Source organism: Pecten maximus, chromosome 8 (assembly GCF_902652985.1).
Source record: "Pecten maximus chromosome 8, xPecMax1.1, whole genome shotgun sequence".
NCBI classification, from domain to species: domain Eukaryota; kingdom Metazoa; phylum Mollusca; class Bivalvia; order Pectinida; family Pectinidae; genus Pecten; species Pecten maximus.
Window position 1 is genome coordinate 9822530 of NC_047022.1, and position 18836 is coordinate 9841365.

The 18836-nt window shown below is 38.1% G+C and overlaps 1 protein-coding gene across 1 annotated transcript; it reads left to right on the plus strand.

Annotated features, from left to right (window-relative positions):
• The first annotated feature begins 4692 nt into the window (after window positions 1–4692).
• Window positions 4693–13651, plus strand: LOC117332440 (protein sidekick-2-like). Its single transcript, XM_033891340.1, has 8 exons — window positions 4693–4833; window positions 6726–6871; window positions 7298–7442; window positions 8167–8274; window positions 8706–8885; window positions 9526–9546; window positions 9827–10004; window positions 12895–13651. The coding sequence occupies exons 1-8, from the start codon at window positions 4770–4772 to the stop codon at window positions 13271–13273; spliced, it is 1221 nt and encodes a 406-aa protein (XP_033747231.1). The 5' UTR covers window positions 4693–4769; the 3' UTR covers window positions 13274–13651.
• The last annotated feature ends 5185 nt before the right edge of the window (window positions 13652–18836 follow it).

Below are 18836 nucleotides of genomic sequence, written 5' to 3' on the forward strand. Positions count from 1 at the left end.
GTTAGTGTTGTTAAGTTTCTTGTTTGCATTTTTAAGTTTCTTTAATCAAATTGTCGAATAAAAGAAAAGAATTAAACTCGTTGAAATGTTTTTTAAACTTTCCTGATAATTTATCATAGCATAGCTATGTGTCAATAATCACTTGACTGAGATGTGAACTAATTAACTGATCTAAGAAGTGACAAATTTTGGATCCCCTTCAGAATTCTGCTTTCAAATGGGTTCCTGCATATTTTTGGCAAAAAAAATTGGTTTCTTGTGAAAATACTGAGTAATTTCTACTTTTCCTGGATTGTTACAGATATAAGCTTTGTGCTTGTACATAAGTATAGGTCCTACCCACAGAAGATATGTCTTCTCCACATAATGGAAGCTAAGTGGACCCAAACGGTCACACAACATTCATTATGTATGTGTATAGGCCTGAAGCCAACATGGCAGTTAACAGGTGATGGAAATAAACACTCCGGCCATCAGACATTGTTGGTCTGTAAACCACATTTATTTTCACTATTTCTGGAGAAATGATTGAAGGATATTTCTATTTATGTAGGTTTCCATTGGTCCTTAGTTGTGCCTTTACTAATGAGGAAAACAAATCAGTTTACAACTAGCCATCTTGGATTTAGCCACTTTAAGTATATCACCATTTATTGAGAACACTTGGAAGATATTTCTCAAATGACAGATGAAGGTTCCCAATGGTCCTAGTTGTATTCATTCAATTTTGAGTTAGATGGTGAAATCAAAATGGCCGAAATGTGGCCATCTTGGATTTCGACAACTGAAGTTAGAAGTATTAGAAAGGTATTTATCAAATCCATTTGTTGGTTCTTCATTGTGCCCTTTCAACTTAGTTTCATCAGGATTACAAAATAGTCAACTGGCAGCCATCTCGGATTTCATGAGGTAAAAAGTTTGTAATCACTACTGCAAACGTAGTTATTTTCGCGGGGGTTAATTGCGCGATTTCGATATTTAAATTATACCCGTTGGGATAATTTTCGCGATCGATCCACCTTCGTTTGTAGTTCGAAAGTATGCAAATTGATATCAAAATAATACGCGTGGGGGGGATTTCGCGTAAATTTCCACGTTTACAGTATTTCTTGAGAAGCAGTAGACAGATTTTTCTCAAACTTCATATGTAAGTTTCCCTTGCCCATCGGATGATGCCATTCAATTTCGAGTCGTACTGCAAAACAATATGGCGACAGGCAGACATCTTGGCTTGTTAAACTACTGAAGGGATATTTCTCAAACTTGACGTATAGATTTCCCTTGGTCCCTACACTGGCAAAATGTCTTAATGTCAATTCAGTTTAAATTCAGGTCAAATTGACCTCAAGACATTTTGCCTTTGTAATTGTGTCCCTTCAATATCTGGTTTTATCTTTCGCTGATTTCATACATATTTCCCCACGCTTTCAAACGATTAAGAGTAAAGATGAGAAGGTTGAGGAAAGGATGCCTTATCTTGTGTATATCCAATAAAAGATGATCTCTTACATACAAGAATTGCTTACCTATGCTACAAATTGTCAACATGAAGCAAATGATGTTGTAGAATATGTATAGAGATAGAATTAAAACATTCAAGGATTTCAAAAAACAGAAGTGTGAAAATAACAATATTTAAATGAAATACTAACTTGAGGAGGGTTACGAATCATTACAATTCATTAAAAAGACAGAGGGGCGGACGGACAAAGAAAACAATTCCAGCACCACCCGAGTTCAGGCTATAACGATAGAGAACTCTCCTGCTTTCTCTGTCTTTATTTTCAGGGTTTCCCTGTGACTCCGGAAATGGAGTCTCGTAACCTCCGCCATTCTTTGGATGTTGTATTTGGCATATTAACTGCCACAAGGTTGAACAGCGGGGCACTAGGTACTTTAAAATTTGACCATGGTCCATTTCGAAAGGTGTTACTAGGGCAGTGACTGACCCACTGGACAATCCCTGGTCAGTAAGCGGTCAACTATACACTGGCCATGTAGCTGTAAACGGGTTAAAGAATTAAAGGTTTTTAAACGTTAACAATTGGGACATACCCAGACCCCATTGCAAAGAACATGAGAGACTCTTTCAATTAAACAGAAATAAAAGAACGAACATTTATTTCAACGGGCAATGTCAAGGCAGGGTAAAGTGAATCGCCGTTTGATTTGAAGGTGGAGACATTATTTATAGAACTGTTGTATTATTACACCATGACCGCTAAAAACCCGTGTAGTTGATAATTACCACAGATTCCGTGCCGGGGATCCGTAGAAGTTTATCAAAACTTACATGGAGCTGGTTTCTCGGATAATATCACAGGGACTTGACACGTTCCTATGACTCATAATGAAAAATCAACCCTATGGTTTGATACCTAGATCATTATTCAATAGTTAATTAACTAGGTATTGAACCATATGTTTTTTTCATTCTGGATCCTAGGAACGTTAACACGATATTTGATCTAGGTATCGAACTATAGGATTATTTTTTCAACATAGGCGCAATGATGCTGTGGCGCACGTGCAATTCTTAGAAAACAGTATACGGAAACTACAAGTAGCTTAATAATGATTTAGCAGAATGCTGTATGCGAGAAAATTCGCTAAAATAATATTCCCACTAAAATGTGTAAGTTTACAGTATTACGTTTGACAGAGTTCAGTAAGAAAAATGTCACAGAAGCATACAAGTACAATAATCAGCGAGGAAAAATGTGTTTACCACCCAAACTATATCAATCAAAGTGTTTCAAATGTCCAGATTTGACCTGTTCACCTATGGACTTATGATATACACATAATTTTAGTTGCTATGGTACTTCAACATTTTGAAAAATACTACTGAACTAAAATTCTTAACATTCTTATGTTGAATCCGACTCCAATGGAAAATTGATACAACTGCCCCGCTTCCGCCCCTTTACCACATGCAGCGAGACAAAGACTAATAAATTACTTTTTATTGAACATCGATGATTTCTGTTGTGAAACTAGCCTCTAAACTGTGTAGGAGTCGACTTCAATTTGCCCCTGCCTACCCAAACAACTAAATTCCTACTCTAAATGTGTAGAAGTCGGCTTCAATTTGTCCCTGCCTACCCAAACAACCAAATTCCCACTCTGAATGTGTAGGAGTCGACTTCAATTTGCCCCTGCCTACCCAAACAACCCAATTCCCACTCTGAATGTGTAGGAGTCGACTTCAATTTGCCCCTGCCTACCCAAACAACCCAATTCCTACTCTGAATGTGTAGGAGTCGACTTCAATTTGCCCCTGCCTACCCAAACAACCCAATTCCCACTCTGAATGTGTAGGAGTCGACTTCAATTTGTCCCTGCCTACCCAAACAACTCCATTCCCACTCTGAATGTGACTCAGCATGGCGCTTTTACATTTATTCTGACCTGAAGTATATTTTTTCACGTGTAGAACTCTTTTCGACGGGAGACATAAAAAGTATATAAGGCATTGGTAACATAACTCCTTAAGCCAATCAAACCTTAAATAACTAGACTGGTATTTAAGGATTAAGTTTTGTATTGGATTAACACACAAACCAACTAAACGTATTAAATACCCCAAGGTTAATCTTTTATATATAATGTATTACGCAGGGATGAGAGGGCAAGTGGCACTGTTCAATAAAATTTCTTGAAGACGCCCACAGCCAATTCAAGTCAACTTAAAGAAACAAATTTAAGAATAATCTCTGTTTAGTTTTAATATATTTGATTATGTCACCTGTAGCAAAATATTTTTGAAAATAAAGGTATAAACCTATCCTTGGTCTGTATCCCACAGTAGTCTGTAGCCTCGCTACATACAATTTCGTGCATCTCTAATCAAAGTGAAATAAATTATCAATTGTTGTTGAACAAGGGTTGCGGACAGCGTTTAGATTTTTTTAAGGGGGGGGGGGGGGGGGGGGGGGGGGGGGAAGGATGTTGTTTTTGTTTCTTTGTTTGTTGTTTTTTGGCGTGTTTTTAAAAAAAAAAAAAAAAATTTTTTACTTTTTGTTTGAAAAGGATGAAGTTGGATCTTTAATCATAACGTAACATTCAGTACACAATTATAACAATTGTTTTGATAGGGCAATACAATAAGATTAAATTTAGAAATATATTACCGACCTACTTAATACTTCGCTAATGTCATATTAAATATGTATTGTTGTCTCTATCATCACAGCTGAAAACTAAATAAGTATCTGTCCCCATCTTATCAGGGTAACCCAAAGTTTAAATACTGATTTTTTCTCTCATAATTTTAAAAATGATTAAATTCAATATTTCAATGTACATTTTACCAGGCTGGTGACGCCCAGTACATGTAATTTCAAGTAAGAGTGCTTAATCCCTTCTGGTCTCGTTTTGCTAATTTGCCAAACATTATTGGCGATTCATCAAGCGATATACTTTTTCCAACCAATTTAACTTAATATGAGTAAAAAATATGCTTTACCACATTCAAAATGTATATTTCAAATTCATCTCATTTAATCAAAATACTACGACATCCTATATTTGAAAAGAAATGAAAACGAAATGACAAATTAATGAACTATCATTGAATACGTTTGCCCGTTAAGTTAACCATACTTAAAAGATTTTAACTCAAAGATTAATTTATTAATATATATTACTTCAATCTATGTCTGGCAGTCTCAAATATGGGGTAGGCCGGGTTGGACGTAAGGAAATACCGAAAGGAAAATTTATTACTTGTTATTAATCCAGATATTCGTCATAATTTATTACGTAACATGATGGATGTTCTCTGCGGATTTTTCGTTATTTTTGGACTTTTTATTCCGACTTTTGGACAGTGTGAGTATATTCATTTATGCTGTTTGCACTTATAAGGTCAGTTAGTTTTTTTTTACCTTCCACAAAAAGTGAATAAATATTTAAAATAATACACAAACACGCACGTCTGTACACAATAATAAGATCTGAAAATCATTAAGTAAATCATCAATTTACCGAATTCCACAAAAACAAATACATTTATTTTTTTGTAAATACTTTTCACTGAAAAATATTGAAAATAAAAAAGTGTATTCCAAACGTACCTCACTATAGGAACCGAATTCAGTTACTATACATGTATATTGTTTACTTTATGGGAAACTGAACTGGTTTTGTTGATTTAGTGCAAGTTTGTGTATCATCGTGAGAATAAACTTATTCGCATAGGGACAGAACAAGTCGTATGATGCATTTTTTTTATTTATAAAAATAGTTTCTTTATAAATTTGAATGTGTCTACATGTATATTAAAGACGTTTTCCCCATGGCATATTGTCTGAACGATCAAATTTTTCAGCAGTCTTTATTTTTTTAAAGTAAACTTCTCTTTACTACCCTTGTTTATATCAAATTACATTTCTATTTTCTTTTCGTTACAGTTTTATCTCGATATATGACCCCATTATAAATATTAGAGTAAATTTCCATATAACGTCTCTCGTTTATATAGTAAAACCTTGATATAAAGCCCATCGTTTATTGTACAGTGAAACCTTGATATAAAGCCCATCGTTTATTGTACAGTGAAACCTTGATATAAAGCCCATCGTTTATTGTACAGTGAAACCTTGATATAAAGCCCATCGTTTATGTACAGTGAAACCTTGATATAAAGCCCATCGTTTATTGTACAGTGAAACCTTGATATAAAGCCCATCGTTTATTGTACAGTGAAACCTTGATATAAAGCCCATCGTTTATGTACAGTGAAACCTTGATATAAAGCCCATCGTTTATGTACAGTGAAACCTTGATATAAAGCCCATCGTTTATGTACAGTGAAACCTTGATATAAAGCCAATCGTTTAAACACTGTAACAGCTCGATATAACGATTTTATTTCATTGCTACCCTTTTTTGCTTGATAACTGTGACGTACGGTGGCTGAATTGCGTCATTTCATTCGGGGCGAAAAGACGAAAATCAAATACACTGTATATCTTAATTCTCGTCCTTAAGCTTAATTTTCGTCTTTTCGGGGCGAAAAATCGAAAAGACGAAATTCAAGTTTTGTTAATTTTCGTGTTTTCGGTGCGAAAAGGCGAAAGGACGAGAATTAAGATATTTGATTCACCCGAAAAGACGAAAGGACGAAATGGCACAAATCAGCCACTGTAGTGACGAGGTTTAATATACGAAACGATTGATTTCGGGAAAAGAACTATATTCTGTAGTCAGATAATATTGTCTTACGCTTAAACCTTTTTTTTTTATACTGCCACCCTTCGCCAACTCCCTCTATGAAATGCTACAATATTACACTTAGAAGAAATGGAATTATTGGCAATAATCAAGCGGGAAACAAAGTGGTCATGGGATATTTTAACGAGAACAATTTGAAGTCTAATATACAACTCTCAAACGGAAGACTTTCTCTGTATCTGCCATTCAGAGAGAGAGAGCGCGTTTGCTTTGACAGATTGATGATCATTATAGTATTATTTACATTTTTAATCTTAATTTTCCGGATTTATGATATATTTAAAGAAAGAATAAGGGTAAATATAGCTTTAAAAAAAATCTATCACAATAAATGAATGAAAAAATGAAGACAAAAAAACCCCCCACAAAAAAAAAAAAAAAAAAAATTGTAACAATTGCATGTAAATCAATCAATCAATCAATCAATACGTGAGGGGAATGATATGTTCTAATATTGAACGTGATTATGTATTATTTTATGTTTTCAGTTATTCCTTCTAATTTCGCATGTACGTCTCCGAATTCCACGACCTTTGTTTTCACCTGGGTTCGTCCGAATGATCCCACAAATCAAGTACAGGGTTACCATCTTACCATCTCCCGGTCAGACGGTCTACAGGTCGATAACTTCCCGGTAAGTCTACACTGACCCGGTCAGACGGTCTACACTGACTTCCGGTCAGACGGTCTATAGGTCGATAATTTCCCGGTAAGTATACACGGACTTCCGGTCAGACGTCTACATGTCGATAATTTCCCGGTAAGTATACACGGACTTCCGGTCAGGCGTCTACATGTCGATAATTTCCCGGTAAGTATACACGGACTTCCGGTCAGACGGTCTACAGGTTGATAATTTCCCGGTAAGTATACACGGACTTCCGGTCAGACGGTCTACAGGTCGATAATTTCCTGGTAAGTTTACGATGACTTATTCTCAATGCGTAAATTCGCAGTACGAAAACAAATTCGTTACATAATCTGTCAACTTTTCCCGGTTGCACATGTAAATCAGTCACAGATGTTTATGAATTAGATAAATCAATTATCATAATTTCAGCAAATGGTCATCCCCGGATACTTGGTGCAGACATATACAGTGTATGGTGTCGGGAAATACGCAGTATATACAGCCAACCTACATTGCTACACTGCCAGCGGAAACGAGGCTGATGTCACCCTCGATTGCAAGTCCATGACGGATGGTAATGACACTATCTATCTTACTGTATTTATGTCATCCTTGACGCGCATGTCCATATAAGGAAAACAGTCAAATACGAATCACATTATTAATTATCACAGAGTGCATTGCGCTCCCAGTCTACAATGTGTATTGTACTGCACATTAACACTGTATTAAACTGTATTAAAACATCCTACCACATCCAGATGACATTCATACCATAATGAATGTTTAAAATACTAAATACCCTGTTATACGCTTTTAAACATCACAAGTAAAAGTTTTTGTATGGAGTTTTGTACATCAACATAACGTCACCTAAATGTTTGTTTTTAACTGCATTGTCCGAAACGAAAGAAGCTTCAAAATAACAATTGCGTTAATAGCTACATGGACGAAATCTAACAGTATGCATTTTGGCAGTATTAACAGACACCTGAACTTTTAATATTCTCGTTATTTTTTTCCATTGATAATGATTCTCGCAATAACATTCATTCGGGTAGTCGGGTGGCACAGTGGTAACCCACTTCCATTTCACCTAGGCGGTCGGAGTTCGAATCTCCGATCGGACGTGAAAATGCCACCTGCCCGACCACGTGAGTTTTCCCAGGGTGCCCGGCCGGTCTCCTCCCACAGTAAAACCAATCAATCAGGGCAACAAGAGTGATTAATATAAGCTTATATAACTTGTTCGCAATTGTTGTAAAATAAATAGAGTTAAACATCCAATTCACTTCCAGCCCCCAATGGCGCTCCAGTTCTCGTCAACGCTACCGGGATTTCCTACTCTGAGGTTGACGTAGTTTGGGACGAGATTGAGGAGATATACAGAAACGGGGTACTTCTTGGTAAGTTCCGGGAGTCAAGGAAAAAAAATCTGATTAATTTGGTACAAACTTGCTGTGGAATATTGAATAGATTTGGCACATGCTTATCAATCAATTTATCTTTTGTTAACTTTTAAAAACGTTGCGTTCATAAAGTATTAGTTAAATTGAAAATATACACACATATATGTATAATAGGAATATGTTTATTTTAGTATTAAAAAAATACAGAAATCGTTATAAAGATTAACGTATAGCACAATCAACATATATTATGGATTTTTTCGCTAAATATTATATACACGATTGTCTCTAGAAGTATAATTTATTTACATCCAATACTATTCAAATATAGCTGGCAATATGTTTATCTAGTCAACAAATACCCGTAAAATACAGATTTCTAAATATGACTTGTTAAAAAATGGAAGCACTTCTTTTGTGTTGCACAGGGTACAAGATTGTGTACTTCGCATTGAATAATTGGACACCCCGAAGTGTTGACGTCAGCAATACAACTTTCAATTACGTCATTGGCTCTCTAGATTACGATACCAAATATGTTGTCAGCGTCCTGGCTTATACATCCACCGGGGACGGCCCACAAACCACGGACATTGACAAAACATGGGGTAGGTGATAAGGAAGAAAATAAATTTATGCTGGAAATCCAGAAATCCAATTCCGTTTCAAGAGCGTCATTTAAGCAAAACTCTATTATCTTTACGGATAATACAGGAACGTTAAAGAGAATGCTTTTGAAAAACTGAAGATAAGATAACCATCGGTTTACTAGTTTTTTCTGATGCTGAGTGAAAGACAAGAGAAAAGTATACAAGGTGACAATGCTGTGAGAAAAAGAAAGTTAATTTGAGGAACAACTTAAACCTCAGAAATCAACCGGAAACGTCTTTGACCTTTTGAAAAAAATGATAAACATTGGAGTTTAAAAAATCAACACAACAAGCAGAATCAATCGGGAACCTTCGGCACTTTCAATTAACGAGAAAGTACAATCGCGATTGGAGAAACTACTCTCTTCCGGAAAGTGGCGAAGGTTACCGATTGAAGAAGAATTGGTGGTGAAGTGCCATGGTCAGACAGAAAAAATACAAACAAAAATCAGAGTTCTCTTTGTATAAGCTTTTCTTATCAAAAGTGTAGGTAGAGGGCCAGTCAGAGAAGTGTTTATGGTTTAAAATTAATATCAGTATCATTAAGAATTATTTCTGCAATTAATGCATTATTATATCAGTTTCTATTGTATTTCAGGCCCTACGACGACAGCGCCTGGTAAGTGTTAACATTTACGGAAAAAAAATGTGTTACAAAAGCACCGTAATAAAAGGTTTGACGTCATTTGAAGTGGGAACTGAAAAAATTGAAATGAGAAGTCATTATTTATATATAGAAAAAAATGAAGGGAGTATTATAAAATAAGATGGTAGTCTTAAAACCTTCGGCCGGTGGGAAATTCCCTTATTGGTAATGCGTTGCTTAGAAAGGAGAGGTCGCTAATCATTCGTTACTACTTTCTTTAGAAATTGTATCTCATTGTATGTCTGTATTACAGAGGAGGAGAAGAAGTATTTCTGCTATGAGATGATCCCGGGGGTGATTGAGATCGGCTGGAATGGCATGCCGTGTACAATCTACATGGGTGTCATAGGGTTCCTCTCCGTCTTCGCGCTCATCTTCGGCATCGCGTGCTGTTGTAGTGGCGGTGGTGCTGCCGCCGCAGGCGCTGGCGGGTAAGTAGAGAACCGTGGCAAAGTTTCGGTATATAAAAAAATCAAAAATAAATAAATTATAAATTCATTTTTTTTATATTAAAATTCATTAAATACAATGCACATACATATCTTAGGCGAATGAAAATAATTCTTACACTACGACCAATCTGTGTTATCCTTACACTACGACCAGTCTGTGCTATCGTTACACTACGACCAGTCTGTGCTATCTTTACACTACGACCAATATGTGCTATCTTTACACTACGACCAATATGTGCTATCTTTACACTACGACCAATCAGCGCTTTCCTTACACTACGACCGGTTGTGCTATCCTTACACTACGACCAGTCTGCACTATCCTTACACTACGACAAGCATGTGCTATCCTTACACTACGACCAGTCTGTGATATCTTTACACTACGACCAATCTGTGCTGTCCTTACACTACGACCAGTATGTGCTATCCTTACACTACGACCAGTATGTGCTATCCTTACACTACGACCAGTCTGTGATATCTTTACACTACGACCAATCTGTGTTATCCTTACACTACGACCAATCAGCGCTTTCCTTACACTACGACCAATCTGTGCTATCCTTACACTACGACCGGTCTGTGTTGTCCTTACACTACGACCAGTCTGTGATATCTTTACACTACGACCAATCAGCGCTTTCCTTACACTACGACCAATCTGTGCTATCCTTACACTACGACCAGTCTGTGCTGTCCTTACACTACGACCAGTCTGTGCTGTCCTTACTCTACGACCAGTCTGTGCTGTCCTTACACTACGACCAGTATGTGCTATCCTTACACTACGACCAGTATGTGCTATCCTTACACTACGACCAGTCTGTGATATCTTTACACTACGACCAATCTGTGTGATCCTTACACTACGACCAATCAGCGCTTTCCTTACACTACGACCAATCTGTGCTATCCTTACACTACGACCGGTCTGTGTTGTCCTTACGCTACGACCAGTCTGTGCTGTTCTTACACTACGACCAGTCTGTGTTATCATTACACTACGACCAATCTGTGTTATCATTACACTACGACCAGTCTGTGTTATCATTACACTACGACCAATCTGTGTTATCATTACACTACGACCAGTCTGTGCTATTCTTACACTACGACCAGTCTGCGCTATCCTTACACTACGACCAGTCTGTGATATCCTTACACTACGACAAGTCTGTGTTATCCTTACACTACGACCTGTCTGTGCTATCCTTACATTACGACCAGTAGGTGTTATCCTTACACTACGACCAGTCTGCGCTATCATTACACTACGACCAGTCTGTGCTATTCTTACACTACGACCAGTCTGCGCTATCCTTACATTACGACCAGTCTGTGTTATCCTTACACTACGACCAGTCTGTGTTATCCTTACACTACGACCAGTCTGTGTTATCCTTACACTACGACCAGTCTGTGATATCCTTACACTACGACCAATCAGCGCTTTCCTTACACTACGACCTGTCTGTGATATCCTTACACTACGACCAGTCTGTGCTATCCTTACACTACGACCAGTCTGTGATATCCTTACACTACGACAAGTCTGTGTTATCCTTACACTACGACCTGTCTGTGCTATCCTTACATTACGACCAGTAGGTGTTATCCTTACACTACGACCAGTCTGCGCTATCCTTACACTACGACCAGTCTGTGCTATTCTTACACTACGACAAGTCTGTGTTATCCTTACACTACGACCAGTCTGTGATATCCTTACACTACGACCAGTCTGTGATATCCTTACACTACGACAAGTCTGTGTTATCCTTACACTACGACCAGTCTGTGCTATTCTTACACTACGACCAGTCTGTGCTATCCTTACACTACGACCAGTCTGTGATATCCTTACACTACGACAAGTCTGTGTTATCCTTACACTACGACCTGTCTGTGCTATCCTTACATTACGACCAGTCTGTGCTATCCTTACACTACGACCAGTCTGCGCTATCCTTACACTACGACCAGTCTGTGATATCCTTACACTACGACAAGTCTGTGTTATCCTTACACTACGACCTGTCTGTGCTATCCTTACATTACGACCAGTAGGTGTTATCCTTACACTACGACCAGTCTGCGCTATCATTACACTACGACCAGTCTGTGCTATTCTTACACTACGACCAGTCTGCGCTATCCTTACATTACGACCAGTCTGTGCTATCCTTACACTACGACCAGTCTGTGCTATCCTTACATTACGACCAGTAGGTGCTATCCTTACACTACGACCAGTCTGTGCTATTCTTACACTACGACCAGTCTGCGCTATCCTTACACTACGATCAGCCTGTGCTATCCTTACACTACGACCAGTCAGCACTATCCTTACACTACGACCAGTCTGTGTTATCCTTACACTACGACCAGTCTGTGCTATCCTTACACTACGACCAGCCTGTGCTATTCTTACACTACGACCAGTCTGTGTTATCCTTACACTACGACTAGTCTGTGTTATCCTTACACTACGACCAGTCTGTGCTATCCTTACACTAGGACCAGTCTGTGCTGTTCTTACGCTATGACAAGTCTGTGTTATCCTTTACACTATACGATTGATCGATTGCGCTATTCTGGCACTACACGTCTTGATTCTAACTTAGTGAAAAGTCTGCGCAGACTGGCCGTAGCATTCGCAGCAGGGACCACCAGGCTATTAATATTTAGACTTCTAACTAATCACTTCAAAATCAGTTGTCATGCCTGTTGCAAGGCAACCTGGTGGCAGACTATTTTGAAGCTGGTTTTAGATATTACAGTGTATATAAAAACACAAAAGACCTAAAATGGCTCCTTTCCTGTGCGTGGTTTTCGTTTTTAAATCTTCCCTTTCATTTTTTAGTGGTGTGGGTGGTGGCGGAGGTTCCCGTGTGGAGCCATTCGATGAATTCGACAGTGACGATGACGACGATGGCTATGCAAACAACAAACCTCATAAGTCGGCTAAGAGTGGTGGACAGGTTACCTCACGTGATATCTGGCTGGCAAGCCCTGGCCCCGGAGATTTTGACGATGATCACGATGATGTATCAACGCCATTTCCACCTCCGTCAACAATCATACCGCGCGTCGGCGCTATAGCAAAACCGAAACCGAAACCACCTGAGAGTGATCCCGCACCAACTATAAGTGAGGACCGGGCAACAATTCAAAAACCTGAAAACACAGCAGGAAATAATGACGCAAATATTGTGATTGAAGACGACGACGGTTTTATTTAATTCTACACGGTCAATTTTTGTTGGACATAGTGCATTGTGGTATGAAGGGAACCGCAATGCACTCTGGGAGAGATTAGATAATATGATGACGTCATTACACCCTTTCGATATATTCTAACACTATATTTGATGGGTAAGATATATTGGGACGCTGTGATAAAAGAAAAAATCTCCATCATTCTATAGCACGAATCTTCAAACATTTTCACCAGGCAGGTGGCGCTACACTTGGTGACAAACAGTCAAGTGATTTAATTGTGCCTTATTGGAGTAAGATTTTAAACACGTGAGTGGCTATGTATATATAAATGGTGATACGTGTATAACATAAAGTTCTATCAGTGTTACATAATATAATAAAAGTTAAGTTTTCTCTTAGAACTGTATTGTTATCACTCATACATTGTTGTCTTGTTTCTAAACTTGATCTCACATACACATGGTTCAATTAAGACGTTGGCAAAATGCATCTAACTGACACTGAAGTTCACCATGGCTGTTCTTTATAAACTTCCCCAAGGAAGTTAAGTCATTAAATTGCTGATTTATTCATCTAATAGTCTTAAATCGGTCCTGTTCTTCCTCGAAATGTCTGCAATCCAATTTCCCCCTAGTATTTGAAGGACTTACAGCTGATCTGATGCTGCTTCTTTCCCTAGCATCGTCTGAAAATGCCTGGTTTTCCTGCCCCGTGGTGCTCGATACCAGTTTTCCTCGTAATCAAGTGGTTGTCAACTTTCCTCGGATGTTTCAACCCTGAACCACGACATCCTCTGGTTGTTGGGTCAGTGGTGGTGACCAAGCCACTACTCGATTGATCCTGGCTTCCAGCCTTTGTCGTTCCGATGGTGCCATACCCAGCATGATGCTCTTTCTGCTGCCTCTCAGTTTTCTCAAGGTCGATGACTTGGCCTTTCCCAGCATTCCTAGTTGTTGCAACAACCTGCTCACCGATTGTGTTGGGAACCCTCTGCAACCGACCTCAACTGCAAACATCCACACCTTCCCGCCCTTTTCTCTACAGTCTGATGTCAAGTCAGGTTCTTCCTCTCATGTGCCTCTTCACACATGGTACAGTGAGTTCCTCTAGGATGAAAATCTTGGACTGTGTCGCCATGAGAACCATGTCTGGGCAAAGTGTTGTTTCCACAATACCTGGGAACACAAGTCTCCGATCCAGGTCCACTTTCAACTCCCAGTCCCTTCCTCTGTCCAGTAATGATGGAATAACTGGTTTCTTCGCCTCTGCTGTTTCCCTCTGCCTCAAGAAGACCTTTACCTGATGCACTGCTGTCTTTTGGCGCTTCCTCCTTCTTTCTGCGTCTACTATGATAGCAAGCTCACGCAGGACCATGTAATGAAGCCGTCAATACCGTCCCTGTGACAATGCTACCGGACACCCTGATAGGATGTGAGACATTGTTCCCCGATTCCCACACAGTTGACAACTAAGGTCCTCAGTAAGCCGCCACTGATGTAGGGGACTTTTGCCCGTTATACACGGCCCTTAACAGGAAAGCTATCCCGTACTGGTCTTTTCTCCACAGTTCCGACCATGATAGTTTCCTGTCAGGTAAGTCCCATTTCATCCACCCTCCTTGCTTCCCAAGCTCCACTGCTTTTGCTTTCCGAGTGTCCTCTTCTATCCTCCTTACTTCACTCTGAACCATCCCTCGTCTTTCTGTAACTGATAACTTCCTTCCTGTTCTGGTTTGGACGCCTGCACCACTGACTCGTGAATCTGCAGAATATCTCAAGGTCATGACGAGGCGACATTTTGCGACCTTAAATTCCTCGACTATGGATGAAGTTGGTACCTGGAGTTGAGTTGATTTTCCTTACAACCCAACAGAAGTGAAACCTGGTGGAACTCCCATCCATCGCCTAAGATTACTGCTAACCCATTTCTCTAACCCCTCCACTTTCATAACAGGAACCTCGTAAATCAGCAGCAGCCACAAGTCTAGGTAGGACCCCATGCTGGTAAATCCAGGCCTTGTACTTCAAGGGAGATCACTTCCATCCACTTTCTTCATCCACGCATTTGCTTGATCCAGCGTCATCTTCGCCGAGAGGGCCGCGGTGGCCGAGTGGTTAAGGTGTCCCGACACTTTATCACTAGCCCTCCACCTCAGGGTTGCGAGTTCGAAACCTACGTGGGGCAGTTGCCAGGTACTGCCCGTAGGCCGGTGGTTTTTCTCCGGGTACTCCGGCTTTCCTCCACCTCCAAAACCTGGCACGTCCTTAAATGACCCTGGCTGTTAATAGGACGTTAAAAAAAAAAAAAAAAAACAATCTTCGCCGAGATGTTATCCGCGAGTGGTTCATCAAACCACTTTCCTAGACATTTGATTGGGCCATCTACAAGGGTAGGGATCTCTTCGTCCTACACCTTCATCTTCACCTGGCAAATTCGACCTTTCTTTCACACAAGGCTTCTTGATTTCCGTGGTTCCAGCACTCCAAATCGCTCTTTTCCTATCTAATATATATGATGTTTGCCATTGATTCTACTTTCCGCTCTATGTTTTCCCTGTAGAGTCGTTTCTAGGATGGTACTGACGTTATCATCAAAATTCCTCCAGGTATTTTCCTACTCTGCCTTAGGCCATCTAACTCTCTCTTTGGGTTTACTGGACTGGCTTTCCCGGAGCTTAAATACCTCGGCCAGTTCAGCAACGTTGTCCAGCGATGACTCAGACACGAAGAGGTTCCTAGCACTGTGGTTTGCCTCCTGGCTCGGTTCCTCCTTACCAGACATACCAGACATTCAATACAAATTGAGTAAGATTGGCCCAAAGGAGAGCCGAAACAAATTCAACAGCGTCATACAGCGTTTCGTTTTGTAGGACTCTTCAGTGGTGATGGTGACATCATACAACTTTTCCGTCCTAGGATTCGACTGTTTCGTTCTTCTGGGACTCGTCAATGATGCGGCATGTTACGGGCCTATAAATTTCTATTGACTCTTCAATATAAGGGATGGGCTCCAAGATGAATGTTGCATCTATATTTGATGAGCAGGTGCATGGGGTGCGTTGCTCAACGCCGTAATGATTAAATTAATAAAATCTATATTTGGACTGATAAACGCTTTATCACTATAATAGTCATATTCTGTTTACATGGCTTGCTTTTGATACGTGTCAATGTACGGGCGTTACTTGTTACTAATCTCGTGAATGTGTTTTTGAATTAATATATATTTGGAAGATAACATCCACCTCTGGGTCGCATGTTCGAAGCCCTCGAGAGGCAGTCGCCTGGTACTGACCGCAGGCTGGTGGTTTTTCTTCGGGTATTCCTGCTTTCCTCTACCTCCAAGACCTGGTATGTCCTGAAATGGCCCTGGCTATTAATGGGACGTTTAGAAATTAAACTAAACCAAGTCCTGTCGATTCAGTAGCACTAAACTAACAATTTATCCCAGCGTACATTGCGTTCCCCTTCTTGTATGGTAGGTGGAATTGCATTCGGAACTCCTCCGGTATTGTTTTTCCGAGCTTGCGGGAAAGGCCCGAGGTAGTCCGATTGGTGGAATTGAAGGCGAATATGCAAAGGGAGATAATTCAGTTGAGAGGGAAATTCTTGCACTTGCACTTATTTTCTGAAGCATAATCATTATTTCGTTTTGATTCCAACAGGTGTTCATCAATATTTACTTAATTTCGTTCGAACTGATCGAAGGTTTACTGCCTATGTGAAAACAAAATCTTTTTGTAATTAACACTATACAAACACGTTGTTATATGTTCCGTGTTCTATTTTTGTATCCACACCTATGCATGATAAAATAAACAAGAATGAAAATGGAAATTGAGTAGAAATTAACACACTGATTTTTTCTGTTTTGTTTTTTAAAGGACTGAAAGTGCCGAGGTGACCTGTTACCATTCTTATCGTTATCTTCATCGTACGTTTGTAGAATTTTCCACAAATTATTTTGTCCTTACTTTAATATATGTTATACATATATTCAAATACAAGAACAACCAATACTAAATTAAAGTTTATTGATACTGAAAGGCTGATAGATTTATAAATTGCACATAAATATAATTAAAATAATATCAATTATTCTATATAAATTACCAAAAAATACTAAATGCATAAAAAAATCAACAATGTATTGCAATATCTTTTCAGATAATTTTTTTCTAATAAGATAAACAAAATCAATCAAAATATTTAAACCAATGTTTGGTAGTTTGGCATAAAGTAATTAACATAAATAATTTACATTTACTAACAAATCAATGGCTTTACAGAATAACATGATTGAAATACAAATTAAATTGATTTTTTTTTTACATATGGCAATTAATGTTGGAAGAATATAGATACAATTAAAAAGATGAAAATGACAGGAAAAGAAACAAACCTTCAAGGATATGAGTCTTTGTGTGTTTGTTTTGTATCGTCCTATGTAATACATTTGTACTACAGTATGTTTTTACAGTACAGATTCATCAAACTCTTCTCAAAAATGCCAGTTAAATGAAAAACAGGTTTGCTGATAACCAGATTTTGTGTGGTGATCTTCTGATCTTCTCTTGTAAATATTGGAAATTCCACAACAAACATTAAAACGAAAAAAAAAAAAAAAGTTATTTTCATAATCTTCACCCATTGCCCTTATCTATTTTTTATCACAAAAACATTAAGTTCATATTTGTCTTGTTTTAGTTCATATCTAATAATTTTTTTGAAAAGTAACTAAATACATCCCCAAACCACAAGGGGAGAAGTTTTATTTAAATCATTGATGAAGTTACTGTATTTGATATATATATTTAATTATAATGATAATTACATTTTATTCTATCTATTGACAAATATGAATACATTTTCCCCTTCATTTTCTTTCAAAATTTGTCCGGACATATTAACATTTTTTCAGCTATACACATTTGAAACAATTTTGTTTTTGATACTATGTATTCAAAAACATATCATTCACAACAAATGAATATTCATAAACCAGTCATTAATAAACATTTTCATAGAATACATGTATATTCACAGTTCACCATTCATACAAGGGAACTAAGCATACATTTGCTACTTGTATAAATTGACGATTCTTTAATATATTCAGTATTTTCAAATGTTGCATATTATTGTGTATTTCGTTAAAACCAATTAAACCTATAAAAAAAAACATAAAATTTTCTATCAATTACTAGTAATATGAAGAAAAACAGGGAATATTTTGAGCTGCCATTTAAATTTGTTTAGTTTTTCAGCTGTAGATCAACAGGAACACATACTGGTATTCCCACAAAATGTCTAAATGGTGAATTCCAGACTTATTGTTCACTTAATTGTAGTGTACATTTGTTGTGTATTGATACATAGATAAACAATCTTTGATATTGCAGTACATCTCTACTAAATTCTACATGCAGCATTTAAACACAGATACAGGATTTAACATGGGATAAAAACTATAAGGCCGAGTAAATAGGAATTTAAAACAGAAAACAATATAAATCACCAAAAGACAAATATGTAAGAAAACAGAAATACACTAAAATTTACATTGATAAAAACAAGTAAATAT